The following is a 22,260-nucleotide window of genomic DNA, read 5'->3' as shown; positions in this document are numbered from 1 at the left end:
AGCCTCTACAGAGGAAAGCAATTCCCTCCTCCCTGTTCCAGCTAAATGTCCTTCCCCCTTCAGCTCCCAGGATCACCGCAGGGTTAGCCAAAACCCTCTACGGCCCACAACCAGCCTCCGGTGGTCCTCCCAGCCCCGCTTCCTGTCGGGGAGACACTGGGGCTGAGATCAGAGTCTCCTTGACAGAAAGAGGGGACACAAGGCCAGTCAGGGGTGGCCTTGGGGGAGAGAACGGGCTCCGCGTCACCTGCCTGCAGAGGAGCTCTAGAGGATACACTGGTTTCTAAAGACTCATTAGAGGAAGGTGTTTGCACTCTCGCTGGCTTGCTGTGCGGCCTGGGGTAAGTCCCTGCTCCTCTCTGAGTCTGTAAGAGGTCTGTGTGTATCCTTGGCTACCCTGCGACTGGATAGTGGTGTCTGGGGCCCCTGGGGTCCTCAGCCGAATATCAGCTTGGAAAGTTCTCAACAGTGTTGTATGCTGTGGAGCCGATTATGATTGAGCCGCCGGTGGGGTCACGGGGCTCAGCAGTAGCAATAATACTGAGTTGGCATCTGAGCAGTAGCAACCATACAAGTCCCGGTCCCAGCTTGTGGCAGTTATATAATCTCCTGTCAACTTGCGAAGGGGTGGGATTTAACCTGTCAATCAGGTCACAGCTTGATGATGTCATTTGGAGGCGCCACACAGATAAATAGCTCACTCGGCTGCTACAGGCTCTCTCCCTGCGAGACGTTCCTGTTGACAACCTACATGGAGCTATGCTGATGGCAGCCAGAGCCCGGGAGCTAGAAGAGCCACGTGGAAACCCACGCCAGCACTGAGATGCTTCTACTGCCTCTGGATCCCCAAAGTCTTTCCACCCACTGGCCTGTGATCTTCCTGCATTCGGCATCATTGCATGTGTTGCATGAGTCTGAAGAGGAATTTATAGACTGGTATCGGACATAGGGGCTAATAGCGGGCCTTTGGACTTGATCTGGACTGGGCTGGGATGTTTTCTCTATATACAATTACTCTTTGATATAAAGTTCTCTCTTACACACCTATGCGTGTCTCTGGATTGGCTTCTCTAGTCTGCCCGGAGTGACACACAGCTGCTCCCACCCGCGGGCCTTTCCCTGGGGCTCAGGGAAGTGAGCAGCATGCCAGCTAGGATCAGAGGCCAAGGTGACTTGACCTCAAAGGACGGGTTCTTTCTTTCATTGCGCCCTGCTCAGAGGAGCTTCTGGAAGTCTTTCAGACAGGAAGGCTCTTCCCTAGAAAGTCCGTGGCTTTCAAGTCTTCTGTCCCGCACTGCACCATGGAAAGTTCTTTGGGAAGTAAGCAGGGGCGGGGGGGGGCGGGGGGGGATGGAGCAGATCAGCAGGTTACATAGTCCTGGCTCCTGCCCTCCCTGGCCCTGCAGCCAGCCCCTCATCTCAGCCGCAGGCAGATACGCGGCAGCCCAGCAGGCAGACACGGGGCCTGTGAACAGATGCGGGTTTATTATTGCACAGAATGCAGCATCCTGAACTCTCTCCCCAAGGGAGGCCCACGAGCACCCCCCCTTCCAAGGCTTGTCCCCAAACTTGAATAGAGACCTCAGAGCCAAGTCCTGAAGCCACAGCCCAGAAAACTGAACAGTGCCCCCACTATTCCTCCCCACACCCAACCTCTGGGGAACCCGGGGACAGAGCTCCGGGGCTCTGGACATGCTGGAAACAGTGAGTGTGAAGCTGGAGGAGAAGGGAGACCTGAGTATTGTCGGGCAGGGGGTGGGGATGTCCCCGGAGGGGGGAGCTCTGAGGCCACCACAGAGTCAGGGCCCCCAGCATCCAGAGATGCAGAGCCAAGAGGCAGCCCTGTCAGCTCAGATGCCCGATGCCAAATGCTGGGGTTACATTCATCCCTGGGCGCCATGGGCCTGGTAGCCCTTCCTCCCTCCTCCTCAGGGCACGGGGAACTGGGCATCTACTCACCCCCAGCGAGCACAAAGACCCTGACACACACACACTCCGCACCCTCCCTCCTCCCCCCCGCCACCCCGTGAGGTACAAAGCATCATCAGTGACTGCGTGCAAGCCTGTCTTCCCCGCCAAGCAAGCAATACGGACAGCCCAGCCCCCAGTGGGGACAGTGCAGCCCCCAGCTGCAGGCAGTCTGTTCCCGGCACCATCAGGGGCCCTCCAGGCCTCCCCCAAGACCCCAGGGACCATGGCAAAGAAGCGAACAAGCCAATCACAGGCCATTGCAGCAGAGTTCCCCCTAAGTGTCTCCACTCTGAGCCCACATGGGAGGGGGGGCAGTGCCATCCCCACCCAGCCGGTCACACTCAGAATCAGGGCCCATCTCAACTGTCCCCTGTCTCCTCCATCCCGGACAGGAGCTCCCACGCTCCTGGGTCTCCCCGTTCCACTGCACAAGCCGGGAAACTGCCTTGACATAACTGCTGGGAGAAGCCAGGCTGCCCCAGTTGCATCAGGGTGTGGGCAGTCGGGGGCAGTTAGGAGTGGGTGGGGCTCCTTGGGGTCACACCGGGTCACATACTCCCTCTGCTCTCCTGGGCAGCCTCGCCCACCAGTCAGAAGCATGCGGGGAGTGGCTGGAGCAGAGCAGAAAGGGGGCAGGAGTTTACATTCATCCCCTGATTTGGTGGCTTCTCCCAAAACATGAGGCAGAAGCCCAGAGGGACAGAGAAGTGGATGGGTTGAGGGACAGGAGCAGTGCAGAAAGCTCAAAGGATCTGGGCTCATCTCCTCTGGGCCTTCCTCGGAGTGGGGAGAGAGCTTCCAGAGGGTTCCAGCACATTCTATTCCTCATGGCACCATCTGCCACCCAGCAGGGCACAGTGGAAGGCCTCTGTAAATGTCTGTTGTGAGTGCCAGCTGGCCCCCAGAGATCGGTGTAGTGCCAGCTGGCCCCCAGTCCTCCTTGGCCCTCCTGCCTGGCACTGCAGAAAGAGGGGTCCTGTCATCCCCAGCAGGAACAACTGGCTCTGCAGAGAGAAAAAGAGGGTCTGTGAGGCTGGGAGCCACCCAAGCTCTGCCCAGCAGGCCACAGGCTGCAGGCCTTGGGACTGGCTTTCGCCCTGGACCTCTGCAACCTGCCCTCTGCTGTGAGGCTCAGCGAGGGCTGAGGCCAGACCCTGGATTCCCAGCACTCCCCCTAAGAACAATGAGGACTCCATGCTGGAAAAGCAGGGACCAAGAAGAGGGACTGAGGACAGAGGGACTACAGACTAAAGGGGGACAGGGACGGGGGGGAAGGGGGTGCGCAATGACCAAGGAAAAAGAGTAACGCACCCTGCTACCCACGAGGGAACAGCTAGACCTTTGGAGGAGGGGCCAGAAAGCTGCTCTCATGAGACTAGACAAGAGGTCTCCGGTCCTCACCTGGGTCAGCCCTGCCCCCACAGAGCCATTCTATAGGAAGTGCTGGTCAGTGAATTAATGTGTGGATGGTTGGGGCTCCAGAGTGACCCATGGTCTGAGGTCTCGCTCTGCAAAGGCTGAACTGAGGAAGAGGTGGAGAGGGGAGCGTCCCAATGCCAGGTCTGTGCTTCTGTGGGGTGTGCCTACACGAGCCCAGCCCCTCTCCTAATGCCTGGTAGCCAGTGGGCCCCTATGCCCACCACCCTGGTGCCCCAAACCCCCTGCGGCCACACCTGGCAAGTGAGGGTCAGGTCAAGAGGTGCACGAAGAGGATGGCCAGGCCGATGTTCAGCAGGATCACCATGCAAATGAGGACAGTGTTGGGGACCTAGAGGCGGAGAGAGGCTGCTAAGTGCCTGGACTCTCTGAGCACTCGCCTGTCTCCCTCTGCCCACTCCATGCCCCCCACACTCAGGTCCCAGGTTGACCAGAGGCTCAAGAACCAGCTGGGCCCTCCTGAGGGCACCACCACCCCCTCCCCCCATTTTTCCCACCCCTGCATCCCAGGCCCTGGGCCCACACACCTGCAGAGATGGAAGGCTCATTGGCTCCAGAGTTGGGCAGGGACATGGGCAGAATAGGACCCAGACCCAGGTACCCTCCCCACCCCTACCCCCACTCCTAGACTGACTCAGAGCCCTGTGTCACTCCTCCCTGCTGTGACCCCCAACACACAGCCTGCAAGCACACAGCCTGCCACCCTGAGCTCAAGACCTGTTGGGCCCTCCCTGGGCGCAGGTGCTGCCGGTACCCAATTGGGCCAAGTACGGGTATGTCGCTCCTGTCCTCTCTGCCGATGGGGTGGCCAGGGCAGCACAGGGTCCCCGTGGGTCAGGTCAGGGCTACTCCAAGCGTGCGCCCCTGCTGGGGTCTCTCCCCCTGCCCTGTCTTGCTCGAATCCCCTTAGAGCACCCCTGCTTCGAAGCCAAGCTCACCTCTTCCACCTCCACCTCGGTCTCGGCCGCAAGCACGGCCTCCTTCCGCGCCTTCTTCTTGCCCTTGGTCAGACCTCGGGCCTCTGTCTTGCGAGCCTTGACCTTGGACTCGGCCTTCGGGACGATGGGCTTGGGCTCCAGCTTGGCTAGCGGCTCCGACTCGGGGCCCCGGGGCGCGGGGCCCTGAGCTGGGGCTGGGGCGGCGGCCGGAGCCACCTGGGGCTCGGGCTCCGGCTCGGGCTCGTCCTCGGAGGGCGGCGGCTGGGGCGGCCCGGTGCGCACCGCGTAGCTGTGGTAGCCGCGGTAGAGGGCTACCTCGGGCTCCCGCGAGGGCGCGGGCGGCGCCTGCAGCGCCTCGATGGCCATGTGCTCCGTGGCGGGGCGCGCCGGACTGCGGCGGCCCGCACCCTCGGACGGCGTCACTGGCCGGCTGCCCTCGCCACCCGGCTCGCCGTTCCAGGCGCCCGGGCCCAAGAGGCCGTCCTTGGGCGCCCCGGGCCTAGGCCGCTTGGGCTGCGGGGGTGTCCCGGCTGGCGACGGGGGGCCACCCTCGGGCTGCGGGGTCTCGCGCTCATGCAGCTGCGGGCTCTCCCGGGGCCGCTCCGGGAGCCCCGCGGCGCCGGGACCCCGGTCGGGGGGCCGCAGGAGGCTCTCCGAGTTCTCCAGGATCTCCTGCAGCAGCCGGCGCTTCTGATATTCCGGACCTGCGGGATGGGAGGGTGGATTCGAACCCGGGGTCCAGCCTGAGCCTTGTTTCCTTACTCCACCGCACTCACGTGGCTCTGACCGAGTACGGAACAGGCACGGTTCAAAACCAACGCGCCTTTCTCATGACCCCTCTTGAGGTCGATAAGGGAGCCTGGTGGCACGGCGGTCAAGCGCTCCGTAGGGAAACTGCTAGAACTCACCCCCTGCTGCAGGGGAGTAGCACCTGGTTATCTGCTCACCTAGTGTGATGATCCATTCATAGGGCTGCGATCTGCATGGTCGGTAGTTCGAAACCACCAGCAGCTCCGGGAAGAAAGATGGGCTTTCTACTCCTGTCAGCAGTTAGGTCTTGGAAACCCACACAGGGTGGCTACGAGCCAGCACTGACTTAATGGCAACGAGTTTGGTTTTTTTATCTGCTCACCTGACCAACTACTCCCATAAAGATTGCCCCTCACACCCTGCAGCCATCCAATTGTTTCTGACTCAAAGCAACCCTTCAGAGAGTTTCCTTGGCGACCAGTGCTTGCCTGGAGGACCACCAAGGATCCTCCCCATGAAGTGACAGCCCAGGAGACCCGGTGGGCCATTCTACTCTGTCACATGGTGTCACCATGTATCAACATCAACTCAAAGCCACTGAACAAACACACGTGGTTGATGCTGTTATTCACCTCCACATGACAAATGAAGAAACTGAGGCTCGGGGGACCATGGGCAGAGCCTGCACCAGCACCCTGGGATGGCGGGCTCTAGAATTTCTGCTCTTAACGCCTCTCTTTCCCAACGCTTCTCAGTAAAATGAGGCCTGTTTTGTAAATACCATAGAAGGACGAGCCGCGGGGTCACTGCTCAGCCTAGTGCCTGGCACAGAGCGCTCTGGGGAGGCACAGCGGCTCCATGCTGGGCTGCTAACCTCGAGGTCAGCGGTTTGAAACCACCAGTCACTCAGCAGGAGGAAGATGGTGCTTTCTAGTCCATACAGAGTTACAGTCTCGGAAACCCTGTCCTGTGGGGTCGCTGTCAGCTGGAATCGCCTAGGTGGTAGTGAATGTTAGAGCCTGGGAAAGCCCGGTGGGCCAGGCATGGTCATTCTTCCTGGGACCAGCAGGGGGAGCGCAGGGATGGGAAATGGCCTGTGGACATCCATCCCACTCAGCCTCCCAAGATCAGTGACGGATGGTTTTTCAGCTACGTGTCCCTCCCGGCTCTTACTGCTGCCGCCAGATCATGGTTAGAAAACTAATCAAAGCATATCCCTCTCTTTAAAGGCCCTTCAACCTCCCTCCCTCAGAGAGTCCCCAAGGCCCTTCTCAAGTGCACCATCTAGACTCTAGTCTTGCTCAGAGCCCAGAGGTCCTCACTCTGCGCCTCACTGGCGCCACCTAGTTAACACGGCAGCGCCCCTGCAGCCACTCTGTTCCCACTGTGTGCCTTCCGGTCTCCTGTCCCTCTTCTTGATGACCCCAACCTGCCCAGCGAGACTTGTTGCAGAAGTTCTCTGAGTGTGGCCCCACACTAGCCTGCAGCCCCGGCCTCAGCTGAGAACTTGTTAGAAGTGCAGGTTCCTGGGCTGGGGGTGGGCCCAGCAAGCTGGTCAGCTTTGAGACCCACTGACCTGGTCATCTCCTATTCCGCTGCCAAGATTCAGCTCCAATGGCCTGTCCTCGGTGGCAGCAGAGGGGTGTGGGGAGAGGTGACTTCTCTACTTCCCTGACCTGGCCCGGCCTGGTGGGGATGTGCCCCTGAGAGCCCCACGGCCCCTGTGGTCACCACACACAGCACTCAGCATCTGTTACAACTTAATCCCAGTTGTGAAGGGACAGCCGGGAGTTCCTGCGGGCGTACTGTGGACATCCGCGGAGCTCTCTGTGCCTCGAATGCATTCCATCCACACCCCAAAATGCGGGCACCATTCTTACGCCCATTTTGCAGATCAGTCAACTGAGGTTTATGGAAATTAAATAACTTGCCCGAGGCCCCACCCTGAGTACGCAGTGCCATCCGTACACCTCCCCACAGCTATGCTGGTTGGCTTGTGACTCGATTCTGGCTCCCAGTTCTACGTGCCTCGGAGTCCAGCATGGTGCCTGACATGTGGGCAGTGCTCAGTGAATGCCTGGCTGCAACTGCTGAGCCAGTGGAGGAAGCCCTCCTGCCCCTCACCACCCAGAGACCCTTCCCCCGTCAAGTCTCACCAGCCCCACTATCTTCCCTGAGGGATGGGAGGCGGCCCACAGCTGGGACAATCAGCTTCTCGAGAGCCAGGACGTCCCTTCCCCACAGTCCCCAGGCATCATCGTTCCCCGTGTATGCAGCATGACCCACCCACGGCTTCTAAAACTCACAAGCATTCATCCATTACCCACTCAGACATCCCAGCTTCCCCCCCCCCCAAAGAAGAGTGCCACCACCACCACCACCACCACCCCAGCCCACGTGTCCTGGATGGCCTTACCTGGCTGGTAGAAGTCTGGGGCCAGATCCCTGGCCAACGTGCGGGCAATGTTGGACTCTTGGTTGGCAGCCAGGGCAGCCTGCTCTGCTGCCTCCGCTTTGGTCTTGGCATGGCTTGTCCTAAGAAGACATGACAGGGGGCTCAGGGGCCTTCCTGAGAACTACCTCTGGCCCCTCCCCACGCCCACCCCCAACCCACAACGAGGTGACATCCTGGATAGGACGTCCATTCGCTCAAGTGGTCAATGAACATATGAGTTAGAATTGACTTGATTGATGGCAGTGAGTGGCCCAAACTGCTGGGCTTCCCGAGAGCTCTTCCTTTTATTTCTGGGCACATGGATGGACTACATTCCCCAGTGTCCCTTGCAGTTAGTGGTGGTCAAGTGACTGAGTTTGGCCAGTGTGGGCAGACACGTGTGCTGCTGGGTGACTACAGAGGAGGCGGAGGCCTGAGAGCAGGGAGCTCTGCCTGCTGGGTTGATAGACAGAGGCCGTTGGCAGTCTAGTGAAGAGATGAGCCAGATCTCAGAATAATGTTTTAAATGCATTCGATAAAATAAATAGGACAACAAAGGAACACAGTTATATGGACACATTACCACCAAAATAGTCTCAAGCAGGGGGGGAGGGGGGAGTAGAATAGAATGATGTATGTCTTTCTTTGTTAAAAAGAAATCCATCATCATTTTATAGATGAACATAAAGGATATTTCAAAAATATCTACAATAACAGCAATGTGACATCAAAATGTATGTGATATCTACGTACTGGTGACATAACATAAATTATTTCACTTAATTTAGTTAGAAAAAAATGCCCCTTACTAAAGGCAGGTTACCTGAGGTAGCTTGTTTAGTTCAATCTACCGCTATGGTATCTTAGAAATGGTTCAAAGGCAAGCAGGTTAGATGCAGATGTCACCTGGCGGAGCCAGCTTACACTGAGTCTCGAGAGCTGGGCCCTGTCATCTAGATAGTTGATGACGACATCCCGCGACTGACCTGATCCTTGAAGAGCCTCATTGCTCGGTTTGCTCGCCCCTTGACAGTAGTTATTTCCTGCGGTTACCCTGAAACCTGAGCCAATGCCAGACATCTACACGGGACTCCCCAAAGCCTACATTCCAAAGCAAAAGGTGTCTATTCTCCACGTGTTCTGATTTCAAACAGGACCCCATCAAGGCAGCACACTAAACAAACAAACAAGCTCACTGCCCTTGAGACAGTGCCAGCTCCTATCGACCCTGTGGGACAGCAGAAGTGCCCTTTGAGTGTCTGAGACTGAACTGTGGGCAGGAGTAGAACAGTTCATCTTTCCCCTGTGGAGCGGCTGGTGGTTTCAAACTGCTGACCTCACGGATTGCATGGTCACCGCACCTCCAGGGCTCCTGGCCTCCTCGCTGGTACCTTATATCACATTTCCCTTTCTTCCTCTAACACGGAGTGAGGAACTGGCTGTGCGGCTTCAGGGTAGAACACCTGCATTTCAGGTGACAGTGACAAAGGGGCAGCTGCTGCCGATCCGATGACAGCTTATGGCCTACCTCCCTAGTGGAAGGAAATGACATTGCAGATAGCCATCCAAACAAAGAAAGGCATGGCCATTCCCTACTGCAGTGAACGCAGAAGGGGGCAGTGGTGACTCGGTGGGAGGATGTGAGAGACCGGGGTCGATTCCCAGCCCATGCGTCTTGTCACTGCCACCACCTGTTTGCCGACGGTGGCCGACATGCGGCTACAGCGCTGCCCGTGTTTCAGTGGCGCTCCCACTGGGAAGGTGGGCCTGCTGCTCTACTGTTGACAATGCGCCAGGGAAGACATTAGGGTGGAGGAGATGAGGCCAGATCTGGTTGCCATGAATCAGGGGCCTCCTGGGCAGCAACGGCAGCAGCTGCAGCAAGAGGGGACATGGTGGTGCCCCGTGACTCCCCTTCACTGGGCAAATGGCCCCCTGCCCCAGCAGCTCTGAGCGTTGCCTGCTAAGAGCTTGCTGCTCCCCCAGGGAACTGTAGCCATGTGGGACACCTAGTCCCAGCGGTCAAAACACCCATCTACCCATGCATTTATCCTACCCAGGCAGCCACAACCCCTTTTGACTCTGGGGTACAAAAGGCCAGCCCCTTTACCCAAGAGAATCTAAGTCTATGATGCAATCCCTACTTCTGAGCCCAGGTACATCAGGCTGCGGGTCAGGCTGGGCTGAACCAGAGCTCAGCTTCCTCCTCCCGCTCTCCCCCTCTTCTTCAGAGCTTCTTCCCCACTCTCTCCTCAATGGGGAGAATGAAACCAACCCCCTAACCAAACCAAAACCAACTCATGCCCTTGAATTGATTCAGACTCTTCGTGACCCTAGAGGACAGGGTACAACTGTCCCTGCGGGTTTCTGAATCTGTAACTCTCTATGGAAGTAGAAAGCCCCATCTTTCCCCCAGGGGCTCAGCTGGTGGTTTAGAACCGTGGACCTTTCGGTTAGCAGCCAACTTTAACCGCTATACCACCAGAGGCCCTGTACTTTACCCAAGGAGTCCTACCATTTGGCCTTGGCTCCGGCTTCTAGGTCTGGGACCTCTAAACCCTTAGAGCAGGGGTTCTCAACCTTCCTAATACCACAACCCTTTCATACAGCTCCTCATGTGGTGGTGACCCCCAACCATAACATTATTTTCACTGCTACTTCATCACTGTCATTTTGCTACTGTTAAGAATCGAGTGACTATGATGCTCACTCTCCCGACACAACGGCTGGAGCCAAAGTGGGTGAACAAGTAAATGTGGTGAAGAAAGCTGATGGTGCCCGGCTATCAAAAGAGATAGTGACTGGGGTCTTAAAGGCTTGAAGATAAACAAGCGGCCATCTAGCTCAGAAGCAACAAAGTCCACATGGAAGAACACACCAGCCTGTGTGATCGAGTGGTCCCAAGGGGATCAGTTACCAGGCATCAAAGAACAAAAAATCATATCATTGACTGCACACCTCCATGATAGGATCGCTGAAGACAAATGGGTGCATAAGCAAATGTGGTGAAGAAAGCTGATGGTGCCCAGCTATCAAAAGAGATAGTGTCTGGGGTCTTAAAGGCTTGAAGGTGAACAAGCGGCCATCTAGCTCAGAAGCAAATAAGCCCACATGGAAGAAGCACACCGGCCAGGGCGATCACGAGGTGCCCAAGCGACCAGGTATAAGGCATCATGCAAAAAAAAAAAAAAGATATAAGTGTGTGTATGTATGTGTATATATGTGTATATGTATATATGTATGTGTATATATGTATATATATATCATATTAAATGAAGGGGGAAGTGCAGAGTGGAGACCCAAGGCCCAAGTGTCGACCAATGGAGATCCCCTCATAGAGGGGTTTAGGAGAGGAGATGGGTTAATTAGGGTGTGAGGTAGTATCGATGAAGAACACAGCTTTCACCCAGATCCTGGATGCTTCCTCCCCCCAACTACCATGATCCGAATTCTACCTTGCAGGGCTGGATAGGACAGAGGCTGTACACTGGTACATATGAGGGTTGGAGGTACAGGGAATCCAGGGTGGATGATACCTTCAGGACCAAGGGTGTGAGGGAAGATGCTGGGAGAGTGGAGGGTGAGTGGGTTGGAAAGGGGGAACTGATTACAAGGATTCACATGTGACCTCTTCCCTGGGAGAGGGACAGCAGAGAAGGGGGGAAGGGAGACTCCGGATAGGGCAAGATATGACAAAATAACGATGTATAAATTACCAAGGGCATATGAGGGAGGGGGGAATGGGGAGGGAGGGGGGAAAAAAAGAGGACCTGATGCAAGGGGCTTAAGTGGAGAGCAAATGCCTTGAGAATGATTGGGGCAGGGAATGTATGGATGTGCTTTATACAATTGATGTATGTATATGTATGGATTGTGGTAAGAGTTGTTTGAGTCCCTAATAAAATGTAAAAGAAAAAAAAAAAGAATCGAGTGATCCCTGTGGTTGAGAACCACTGTCTTCGAATTCCCCAAGCAACTGGAGGGTCTGTTCAATGTGGAAGGCTCCAGATCACACTTGAGGGTTGATGCTGATGAGTGGACACAGAATGGGGGCTGAAAGACCCACCTCTGGGCAGGTGGGTGGAGCTGAAGACCACGTTCAATCACAGGGCCAAGGAATCATTCAATCAATCACTGTCTATGTGATGAAACCCCAGTAAAAACTCTGGCGAGCTTCCTGGTTGGTGACAGCCCACACTGACACCCCAGGAGGGCAGGACATCCTTGGGCACACGTTTGCTATGGTGTCTGCTGACCACGGAGCAGGGCTGTGAGCTGCCTTGCCGTCGTGCAGAGCGCCCTGGAAAGCAGATGGCTGCAGATGCACTGAGTTACCATGTAACACCTTCCCCGTCGCTCTCCCTGTCGACGCAGTTTTAATTTGTGCTTGTTTTTCCTATTTTATGCCTTATTTCCCATTGAGGAGTTTCTCTGACTTTCTCACTTTGTCGTTGTTGTTGGTTTTGTTGTTGTTTCGGCATGTGAAATCCAGGCTGGGCAGGTCTATGGAGACCGTGTGTGGATTCGTGGTTGCTCGGGGGTACGGCCAGCAGAAAGACAGGACTTGCCACTCTCGTACAGAGTTACGGTCTCAGAACCTCGACGGGGCAAGTTTACCCTGTCCTATGGGGTTGCCTTGAGTCGGCATCAACCTGATGGCAGTGAGTCTGGGGTTTTTGGTTTGAGGGTACAGGGGGGGGAGGCAGGGAGGGGATGGGACGCTAACAGCAATAACTAAGAATGAAAATGTTCTAAAGTTGGTTGTAGTGATGATTGTGCAATTCTTTGTAATAGGGTTGAGTTATTGAGTTGTACAATATGTGAACGAAATGCCAACAAAACGGGGTGTGTGTGTGTGTGCGTGTGTGTGTGTGTGTTCCTAAGTGTCCCTGAGGTCAGTGAATGACTCTCAGGCATACCAAGCCTGGGAGTCCCGGGAGTCCTCGCATCTGTAGCCAGCAGGTCAGCGGTACCACGGTGGGATTAACCAGTCTTCCTAGGACCGTGGAGAGGACCTCCTCATTGGCCACGCTGTACTTCAGGCCAGAGCTTGGCGGTCCTTCCGTTCCTGGCACAGTAGACTGTGCAACCGTCTCATAACACAGTGGCCCAAACCATCCATTTCAGCGCACTAATGCTGAGCATCTGCTCCATTTCCTTGTTGACCACCTCCGATCTCCCTTGTTTCATACTTTGTGCATTCCACATTCCCGCTCCTCCCAGCTGTCGCTCCCTGCGTGTGTGTGTAAAGCCCTGGGCGTGTGGAAGGCTGCAGTCTGTTACAAGGATGCCCTAACCCCAAGACGCCCTTTGAGTTTTGTCCCTTCTCCTTGGTGACCAGATTTTAACATTGGTAACGCAGGACACCAGCGGGACACCATTGATAAAACTCATATCCTGGCTTGTCATGCATTCTTTGCAAAAATTGGGACTTTTTTAAAACACCGCAGGACACGGGGAAAAATTGTTAAAAATCGGGACTGTCCCACCAAAAGCGGGACATATGGTCACCTTGCCCTTCTCTGAAGCTCGCTGACCAGTCAGCCTGCGGCTTTGCTCAGATGGGTCTCAAAACTCACTGCCATTGAGTTGATCCCATCTCAAAGCAACCCTATAGGACAGAGTAGAACGGCCCCTGGGGGTTGAGACTGTCACTCTTTGTGGAGTCGAAAACCTCCGCTTTCTCCCTTGGAGCAGCTGGTGGCTTTGAACTGCTGACCGCCATGGCTCCTAGTGGGGCACGCCCAGGAAGAAGCAAGTCATCCTCAGGACGTGCGGGGTTCAAGTGCCTTAATCTGTACGCAGAAAGTTGCTCACACAAAGACAGGGAGCTTGCCTGGGCACTCCCAGGCAATCAGATACCAACTAACCAGTTCACTGCCATCGATTAAGTTTTGACTCATAGGGACCCTACTGGATAGGGTCAGAGCCCCGGTGGCTGAGGGGGCTTCGGGATGGGCTACTAACCACAAGGTAAGCAGTTCAAATCCACAAGCCACTCTGAGGAGAAAGGAAAGGTTTTTTATCCCCCATAGAAAGCTAGTCATGGAACCCACAGGGGCCGGTCTGCGCTGTCCTACAGAGTCACCGTGAGCCGGAATTGACTCGGTGGCGCTGAATGGGAGGACAGTAGAACTGCCTCTATGCCTTTCAGAGACTGTGATTCTTTATGGGACAAGAAAGCCTCATCTTTCTCCAGAGCAGGAGCTGCTGGCTTCGAAGTGCCAACCTGGCGGTTAGCCCCCCAACGTGTCACCATGACACCGCCAAGGCTCCGACAACCAGACATGTGTTATCTGATTCAAGGTGAAGGTTGAAGGCCCTGGGATCGTCTTGAAACCAGCTTGTGGCTGTGACTTCCAGCTCTCAAAGTTCCCCTCATTCAGGCCAACTCTACTTTGAGGCACCAGCTCGTCCTCAGTCATGTCTGTAATGCCTTCCACCCGCAGGCCTCATCTCCCTGCACTCAATCAGACAACGTCCATAAGGTTTCCACAAACGAGTCCCACTCACTACCACGACCCTCACCTCCAGAGGTAGATTGCTAGGTCTTCCTTCATAGCCTTAGTATGGGGACGTCACAGAAACCTTTCCACCAGGGGCCACCTGGGTATCTGTTTGGAAATACCAATGGAGCCCTGGTGGTGTGCTGGTTACGCGCTGGGCTGCAATCAGAATGGTCGGCAGTTCAAAACCACCAACCCCTCCTCAGGAGACAGACTGGGCTTTCTGCCCCTATACATAGTTACAGTCTCAGAAACCTACAGGAGGTCCCAGTGAGTCAGCATTCGAGCAATGGCAGTGAGTGTGGGTTTTATTTGGGGGAGGGGGTTACCAATGGCACCGCTTATAGCACCACAGTCACATGCCAGCCACCACAGCATGACAATCCAAGACACTGGACGACATGAAAAAGGATCAGTATCAGGATTGGGGGGCATACTCATGAGCAACAGGCGGTATGCAGCAACCCCCCTTAGGTGCTGAAAGTGAAGAGGGGTGAAGATCGCAGGCGACAGCCTTGTGTGGGTGACACTTCAACGGGAGACAACCCTGACGACTGGGCTGGGAAGACAAACTAGCTGTCAAGGACTTTCTTTTACTCGGAGTCACAGTCAACACCTGTGGTCGTTACATAATCTGTTGTCAATTTGAGAGGATTAAGAGTGAAGGGGTGGAGTGTAGTCTGTCAATCAGGTTGCAGCTTGATGACCTCATTTACAGGTGTTAAGGAGATAAATAGCTCGTTGGAGGTGGGACACACACTCACTCCCTTATTGTGCCAACCTGGCCAATAAACACATGTGAAGTTCATTGAAGGGCACTGTTCTAGTTCTCGGTTCTCTTCCTTTCTGATGGTCGGACCAGGGTGCAGCTGCCTTAGCCAGGTCCCTGCTTCAGCTGGCAAGGCTCACTTCCCGCAAGACATCCCGGAGGAGAAGCCACATGGACCTACCCCAATGCAGCCCTGGGTGCTGGAGCAGCCCTGTGGAGACCCCTGCTAGCGCTGAAATGCTTACACATTCACTGACTCGGCTTTCCTCCTGCAGTCGGCATCATTGCGTCTGTTGTGTGAGATGGAGGAGGACTTTGTGGATTGGTGTTGGACATATGAGTTAATGAGCTAATGTTGGGCTTCTGGGCATGGGAAGCACTGGGTTGGGATGTTTTCTTGATGTGCACTTAACCTTTATATAGCATTCTCTCTTATACAGGAGTTTCTGTGGATTTGTTTCTCTAAAGTACCCAGACTAACACAGCAGCTGACAAGACACAGGGAGCTACCCTAGTGCCCTGAGCTGGAGAAGCCACGCAGAAACCCCTGCCAGCGCTGAGATGCTTATAACACCATCGGGTCCACAAGACTTCCCACCCCCTGGCCTGTGATCGTCCTGCATTCAGCATCGTGGCATGTGTTGTGTGCGTCTAAAGAGGGATTTATAAATTGGTATTGGATATATAGGCTAATATCGGACTTCTGCACTGGGCTGGGGTGTTTTCTCAATATTCAATTGCTCTAGTATATAAAACTCTTTTTTATACACATATGAGTGTCTATGAATTTGTTTCTTTAGTCTACCCAGACTAACGCAACACCCATGGAAGCCGCAGCAGTCAAGCAAACCCACCAGGAGTTGTACTGGGGCAAATCTGCTGTGAATGACCTCTCTCAAGTGACAGCCAAGAGGTCCCTTTGAGAACCAAAGCATGCCGGCCCCGGCCATGGTGTTCTCCGTCCCCTCCTGTGCGTGGGAAATCTGGACAAGCCCACCGAAGCATGGATGCCTGTGAATGACAGTATCGGTGACGAGGACTGATTTTACCACAGACTGCCAGAAGAATTAAATTTGTCTTAGAGGAAGCATCGCTTCTAAGAATGCCCTGTCACTTACTTAGGACAGCCTCTCAGGAGAGACCAATCCCAAGAGAAGGGTGTCATGTTTGGCAGAGGGTCAGTGAAAATGAGGCAGGCCCTCAAGGAGCTGGATTGACACGGTGGCTTAAGCTCGGCAGTGACTGTGAGGGCAGCACAGACCCGGGCAGTGTTTCAGTGTGCTTCCTTCTGGGGAGAGGGGAGGGGGGTCACTCTGAGTCTGAACTGAATTGATGACGCCCAACACCAACACCAACCAGTCTCGGAAACCCACGGGGGCAGCTCTACCCTGCCCTACGGGTCTGCTTTAGATCAGAAGAGACTCAATGGCAGTGTGTGTGTGTGTGTGTGTGTGTGTGTGTGTGTGTGTGTGTGTGTGTGTGGTTAGCATCAACAGGGTAGAAGTATGGGTGTATTGGGCTTGCATTTAGTATCAGGAAGAAGTAGTGTGAACCTAACAATTGTAGCCAGCCAGTCAGAAAGGCAGGTTTCCTGCAGAACACTTGAACTTGCATGCCAGATGGTGTCTGGCAGTCTGGGGGGCTGTGGAGTTTGAGCTACCCCCTGTCAGAGTGAGAACTGACCCGTAAGCCCCTTGAGGCAACACTTGCACAAGAGGCCCATCTCCTGCTCTGCTCCTCGGACGGCGAGCAGGACCGATCTCGTGCAAGCTTACAGAGCTGGGAGGTATCACTCTCAGGGGCACTCCCAGCCTATCCGGGAGGGTTGCTATGAGTCGGCATGGACTCGATGGCAGGACGCTTGGTTAGGTTTGGGGAAGATGGTTTCAGACCAAGACCACAGGAGGCCAGAGCAAGATCTCCGTCTGAGAAGCGACCCCTGTGCATTGTGCCAGTGGTCACTGAAACCATGACCCAACTCCTGTCCATGATGGAGATCCTGATTGACAGTGACCGCCAGGGTTTCCGAGACTGTAAATCTTTACAGGGAGACTGACAGCCTCATCTGTCTCCCTCAGACAGGATAATGGCTTTGAATTCAGACACTCACGGCCCAGGACTTAACTCACGACACTATCATGGCTCTTTGACGAATGAAAAGATAACCAAATATGGATGTGCAAGAAAGCAGCATGGAGAATAGCAAGCAGTTGGCAGTCAACAGCCCTGGATTCCAATATTGGCTTTTCTAGAGAGAGATGGGTTAACCATCGACTGCTAACCTCAGGTCCGGCAGTTCAAACCCATGAGGCTCTCTGAGAGAGAAAGAAGAGGCTGTCTGCTCCCATAAAGATGTGCAGTCTCAGAAACCCGGCAGAGCAGTTCTACTCTGTCCTATAGGCTTGCTACGAGCCAGAGTGGATTTTACAGCAGGGGTTGTGTTTGTGTTTGTGTTTGTGTAGGGAGACCAAAGGAGCCCTGGTAGCATGTTGGTTAAGTGCTAAACTGACAGGTTGGAAGTTTGAACCCACCCCCAGCAGCTCTGAGGGAGAATGACTCAGTCTGTTCCCAAAAAGATTAAAAAACCTCAAGGACATAGAGTCAATTCTGATTCATGACGACCCTAGAGGACAGGGGAGAACTGCCCCTGTGGGTTTCAGAAACCATAACTCTTTACGGCAATCAAAAGCCTCGTCTTTCTCTCTCAGGGCTGCTGGTGCTCTTGAACTGCTGACCTTGCAATTAGTTAGCTTGGATAATCCTACGGGGCGGTTCTACTCTGTCCTGTGGAGTCACTGTGAGTGGGAATTGATGGTGGCACCTCACAACCTAACAACAGCAGGGGGAACTGAACGAAGGACTCGCCTCAGAGGCAAACCTCAGAGAGATGTCCAAAGCCTTAGTCATCCAGGTTAGTAATATGTATCTTTTAAATCGTATGCTCACTTGTGTTCTATTGACTAGCCCAGGCATTTGACTGTGTGGATCAGAACAAACTCTGGCTAGCCTTGAGAAGAACGGGACTTGCAGAACAGTTCATTGTGCTCGTGCAGAAAGCTGTACCTGATCAAGATGCTGAGTGAAGAGAACAAAGGCGTACGGCGTGGTGTAAAATCAGGAAAGGTGTGCATCAGGGCTGTATCCTATCCCATACTTAATCAATCTGTACACTGAGCAAATCATCAGAGAAGCTGGCTTATATAGAGAGGAATTCAGTATCAGGATGGGAAGAAGGCTTATTAACCACCTTTGAATCTGCAAATGACACAACCTTGCTGGCTGAAAGTGAGGAGGACTTGAAGGCCTTGCTGATGAAGATCAAGAATTGCAGCCTTCAGTGTGGATTACGATTCCGTGTCAAGAAGATCCAGACCCTCTGAACCGGACCAATGGGTAAGATCGAGACCAGTGGAGAAAAGACGGAAGCTGCCTTGCTTGGACTCACAGGAGGACAGTTCCACAGCGGTGCCCTGTCCAGCAATGTCTACACTAACTGACCGGTCGCTGGTAACCTTCTTCACAGCATGTGAATGCTCTCATTATTTTTGCCCCAGCTGTTCCGTTGCCATTCATCTAGTTTGCCGCCCCTTTACATTCTCCCATTGTTTCAAAGTCACGTAACACTTGAATGTATTTTTTTAAGTAAAACAAAATTTGATAAATGCTATGTATAAAATTCTAAAGACACATCAGTCAGACCACGCAGGCAGGCTCGCGTCCCCTAGCCCCGCCCTACTGGGGCGCAGGTACAGGGGTGGGGGTGGGTGGTGGCGATGTACTGCTCAGCGCCTCCAATTCCTTATCTGCAACTCGGAGACAATAGATCCCGCGTCCTGAGAAGCAGCCTGTGAAAATGCTTAGCCCAGGACAGGGCCCCGAGGGCACGCTCAGTCACCAGCCACGACGACGATGAGGGCGGGTGACCAGGAGAAGCAGCGGGTGGCACATGCATATCCCCAGGCTCACGGTTTGGCCACACAGGCTTGTTTGCTAGACTTCGTGCTGCCCTTTTCAGAGCTGCTTCCTGGGAACCGAAACCCCCGGTGCAGAAGGGGCGAGGGTGGGGGCCAGGCAGACGGTCAATCTGCCAGAGAAAGGGCATTCCCCAGTGTCCGGAGAAGCAGGCAGAACCTGTAAGGGTCCTGGGTATCAATTAATCCTGCACCCTACAGGGGCGGGGCCTCCGTCAGAGCGTGGGAGGAAGCTTGCTCCTGGGACTTCTGCTCCCTGGGCACCCTCAGCGTTATCAAGCCCCTACCTGTGCCAGTCTCTGAACCACCCCATCCAGAGCTCCCCCTTGCCCTCCTGCCCCCTCTCCACCATATCCCTCCACTCCATCACTCACTCCTGTCTCTTCTAAGCCCACTGGAATCTGCCACGCCCCTCCATTCCCCATCCCCACGCCCCTCACCCCCGCCAGCAAACTGCTGCCGCAACACCCCCATCCGTCTCCTTGGGGGCTCCAGCTGCTCCTCACACCTGCTGCCAAGCCAAGACTCCTGGAGCCGGAGCAGGCTGAAGTACCGAGCCCACATCCGATGGCCTCATTCCTGGCTCAAGATCTTTGTGAGGCGCCTGCCCTTCAGCAGCTGTGAAGCTGTCCTCGACCCATGGGGACCCCTGTGGACTGGCAGGATGGGGGTGCTGTGATCTTTGGGCTGTCACTGACTAATTTTCAGATGTAGATCCCCAGGCCTTTCTCCCTAGTCTGCCTTAGACTGGAAGTCCCACAGAAACCCCGTCTGCGTCCTGGTGGGTAACAGGTAAGCCTCCACCGACGTCTGGTGGCGGCGGTGCCCGAGGTATATTGCAGTGGCATAGAATGCAGGGGTCCCGCGGCAGCTTGGCCATTCTACCTAGAAGCACCAAGGTCCCTGCTGGGCTGCCTGCTGTTGCAGCTGTGCTTGACCCACAGAGACCCCACGGGCAGCCTAGGACTGCCGCAGGGTTTTCTCCCGGTTGTCACCTTAACGGGAGCGCCGGACTGTGTCTTGCTCCATCCGAGTTACTGGGGAGGTGTGAACTGCCAACCACTGAGAAGCCACATGGAATCAAAACCACTGAGCACAGCGTTCTTGGTTCCGCAGAGCCTCTGCTCCAGGCAGCCCGGATTGGGGTGGGGGTGGGGGGACGGCTCCCAGGGCTGTCCCCAGAGGCCACGGGTCCTCTCCCTAGGGTTAGACAAGCAAGAGCAGACAGAAAGAAGACACCAGCTCCTCCCCCGGGGCTGCTCATCCCCCAGGCTGCCCAACCCTCTGGGACCCTGAAGTCCTTTCCTGTGAGTTCCAGGTTCTCTTCTTCAGAAGGGCCCACCAGGGCGGGGCAGGCAGTTAAAGCCCTTGGGTGCTGATCCAAAGGCTAGGGGTTTGAGTCCCTCCTCAGGCACCTCAGAAGGCAGGCACAGCGCCCTCCTCCTGCAAGGCCACAGGCTGCAGAGGGTAGTGTCTCTTGGACACTAGGCCAGCTGGCATCAGCAGTGGCTTGAGGGCAACTGTGGTAGGGAGGGGGGTATTTTAATGCCCAGGGTCCCTCTGTGTGTCACAGGCCTACAGGAAAAACAGGACCCATCTCTTCTCTTGTCTGAGAGGAGGTTCTTCTAGGAGGGCTCTGACTGCTTGGCGGTGGGGTGTGGGGAGGGGGCCCAGAGCAGTAACTGGGCCAGGGAGGGGGCAGGGACAAGGATAAGCCATGCTTCTTGATTTCATTCAGATTCCCACTGGTCAGCAGGATTAAAAATAAAGCTGGTGGTTCCAGGGTGGGGCAGGAGGGAACAGGACTGAGCACCCATCACCCTGCCCCCACCCCTAGACCCAGCCTCCGCTACAGCTGCCTGGGCTTCCCAGGGGTCTCATCAGCCATTTGTCTCTTCATCTGGCCCAAGGGGCAACCCCTCTGGACTGACACACCTCCCCACCCCAAGCCCAGACCTCTGTTAAGGCTGTCCCCTGCCTGCAAGCTCTTTCCTGTCCTCCCACCCTCCTGACCTTAAAGGGCCAGCTCGTGCAGGTCTGCACTCACTGACTTCTGCTAAGTGAAAAGTTGGGCCTTTGAGTTCACTGAGAGGTGCCTCAGAAGAAAGGCTGGGTGATCTGCTTTCCACGGATCACCCCCTGGGGCACAGTTCTACTCTGGTCCAACTGGGGAGACACCAGGTGGAAGGCAGTGGGCTGGCCATAGCAGGAATATCAGTTGCCCCTCCTTCACGGGGTTGCTGGGATCAGAGAGTGAATCAGTGTACTCCAGGCACAGGGGACAGGGACTGGCACACAGCCAGTCTGAGAGAGTGGTCACGGATCTTAAAAGTGGGGCAGGCGGGAGGAGATCTGAGACTGGGGGGCTGTGCCACCCTGGAACCTCCCTCTCTGGAGCCCGGTGGAACTCCCCTGGCCATGGGGTCCGAGGCTTCTTCCTGTCATGTTTCACGGCGACCCTTCTCCAGCCCAGTGGAAGGTCCTCCATTGAGTGAGGGGGTGACTGGCCCCCAGTCTCGAAGGGGGGCAAAGCAGCTATACGTTGCAGTTCAGCAAGTGCTAACTAAGTACCTGACACTTGACCCATGTGGCAGGCTGAATAAGGGCCCGTGGACATCCAGATCCTAGTCCCTGGAGCCCGCAAATGTCACTTTACGTGGTAAAAGGGACTTGCAGCTGTGCGTAAATTAAGGCTTTGTAGATGAAGCAATTATCCTGGTTTAGATGGGTGAATGCTAAATACATGTATGTACTCCCAAGACTGAGAGGAACTCTGACCACAGAAGAGTAGACCGTGTGATGATGGAAGCAGGGGTGCTGTGCCTTGAACATGGAGGAAGGGGCCACGAGCCAAGGAATGCAGGCAGCCACTAGCACTTGGAAAAGGCAAGGGAATGTGTTCTCGCCTTGGAGCCTCCAGCGGAACCCAGCCCTGTGGACACTGAAACTGCCCAGTGAAACTGGTTTCAAACTCCCGTTTCCAGCATGGGAAGAGAATGAATTTGCTCTAAGTATCTAAATGTGTAGCAATTTGTTACATTACTTAGGAAATGAATACAACCTGCATGCCACGCACGTGGAAGCCATGTGGGGGCAGTATTATCCCACGGTACAGTGCCACAAGAGATTCAGGAACTTGGCTCCCCACCAGAAGGTTGGAGATTCGAGTTCGCCCAGAAGCACCTTGTCAAAGAAATACCTGGTGATCTAATTCCAGAATTTCCCTGACAATCCTGTGGAGCACAGCTCTACTCTGACATACATGGAGTTAGAATTAACTCAAAACCCACACCAGCTCTCTCTAGCACCAAAGCCTTAGTTGGCCTGTCCCCCCACGTTCGGCTCCAGTGCTTCTGCTCAAGCCCCAAAAGGCCCAACAGCTGGACTATTCCAGCATGCACCCAGCCTGTCTGAAGGGCCCAGGGCTCATGGTTCCTGGCAGTGAGGCCTCCCACTTCCACTGAGGAAAAAGCTGGCCCTCCAA

The 22,260-nt window shown here is 55.1% G+C and overlaps 1 protein-coding gene across 1 annotated transcript in view; it reads right to left on the bottom strand.

Annotated features, from left to right (window-relative positions):
- Positions 1-1,463: 1,463 nt before the first annotated feature.
- JPH2 (junctophilin 2) overlaps positions 1,464-22,260 on the bottom strand; it is a 76,179-nt gene continuing 55,382 nt past the window's right edge. Inside the window, exons 3-6 of the mRNA XM_075528729.1 lie at positions 7,513-7,631; positions 4,347-5,050; positions 3,645-3,739; positions 1,464-2,975 (exon numbers count right to left, since the gene is read on the bottom strand). Of these exons, the coding sequence (XP_075384844.1) occupies positions 3,659-3,739; positions 4,347-5,050; positions 7,513-7,631 (904 nt within the window). The 3' untranslated portion in view covers positions 1,464-2,975; positions 3,645-3,658. The remainder of the gene's footprint in view (positions 2,976-3,644; positions 3,740-4,346; positions 5,051-7,512; positions 7,632-22,260) is intronic.

This window comes from Tenrec ecaudatus, chromosome 12, assembly GCF_050624435.1.
Source record: "Tenrec ecaudatus isolate mTenEca1 chromosome 12, mTenEca1.hap1, whole genome shotgun sequence".
NCBI classification, from domain to species: Eukaryota; Metazoa; Chordata; class Mammalia; order Afrosoricida; family Tenrecidae; genus Tenrec; species Tenrec ecaudatus.
Note: the sequence above shows the minus strand (reverse complement) of the source record. Positions and strands in the feature narration are given on the sequence as shown.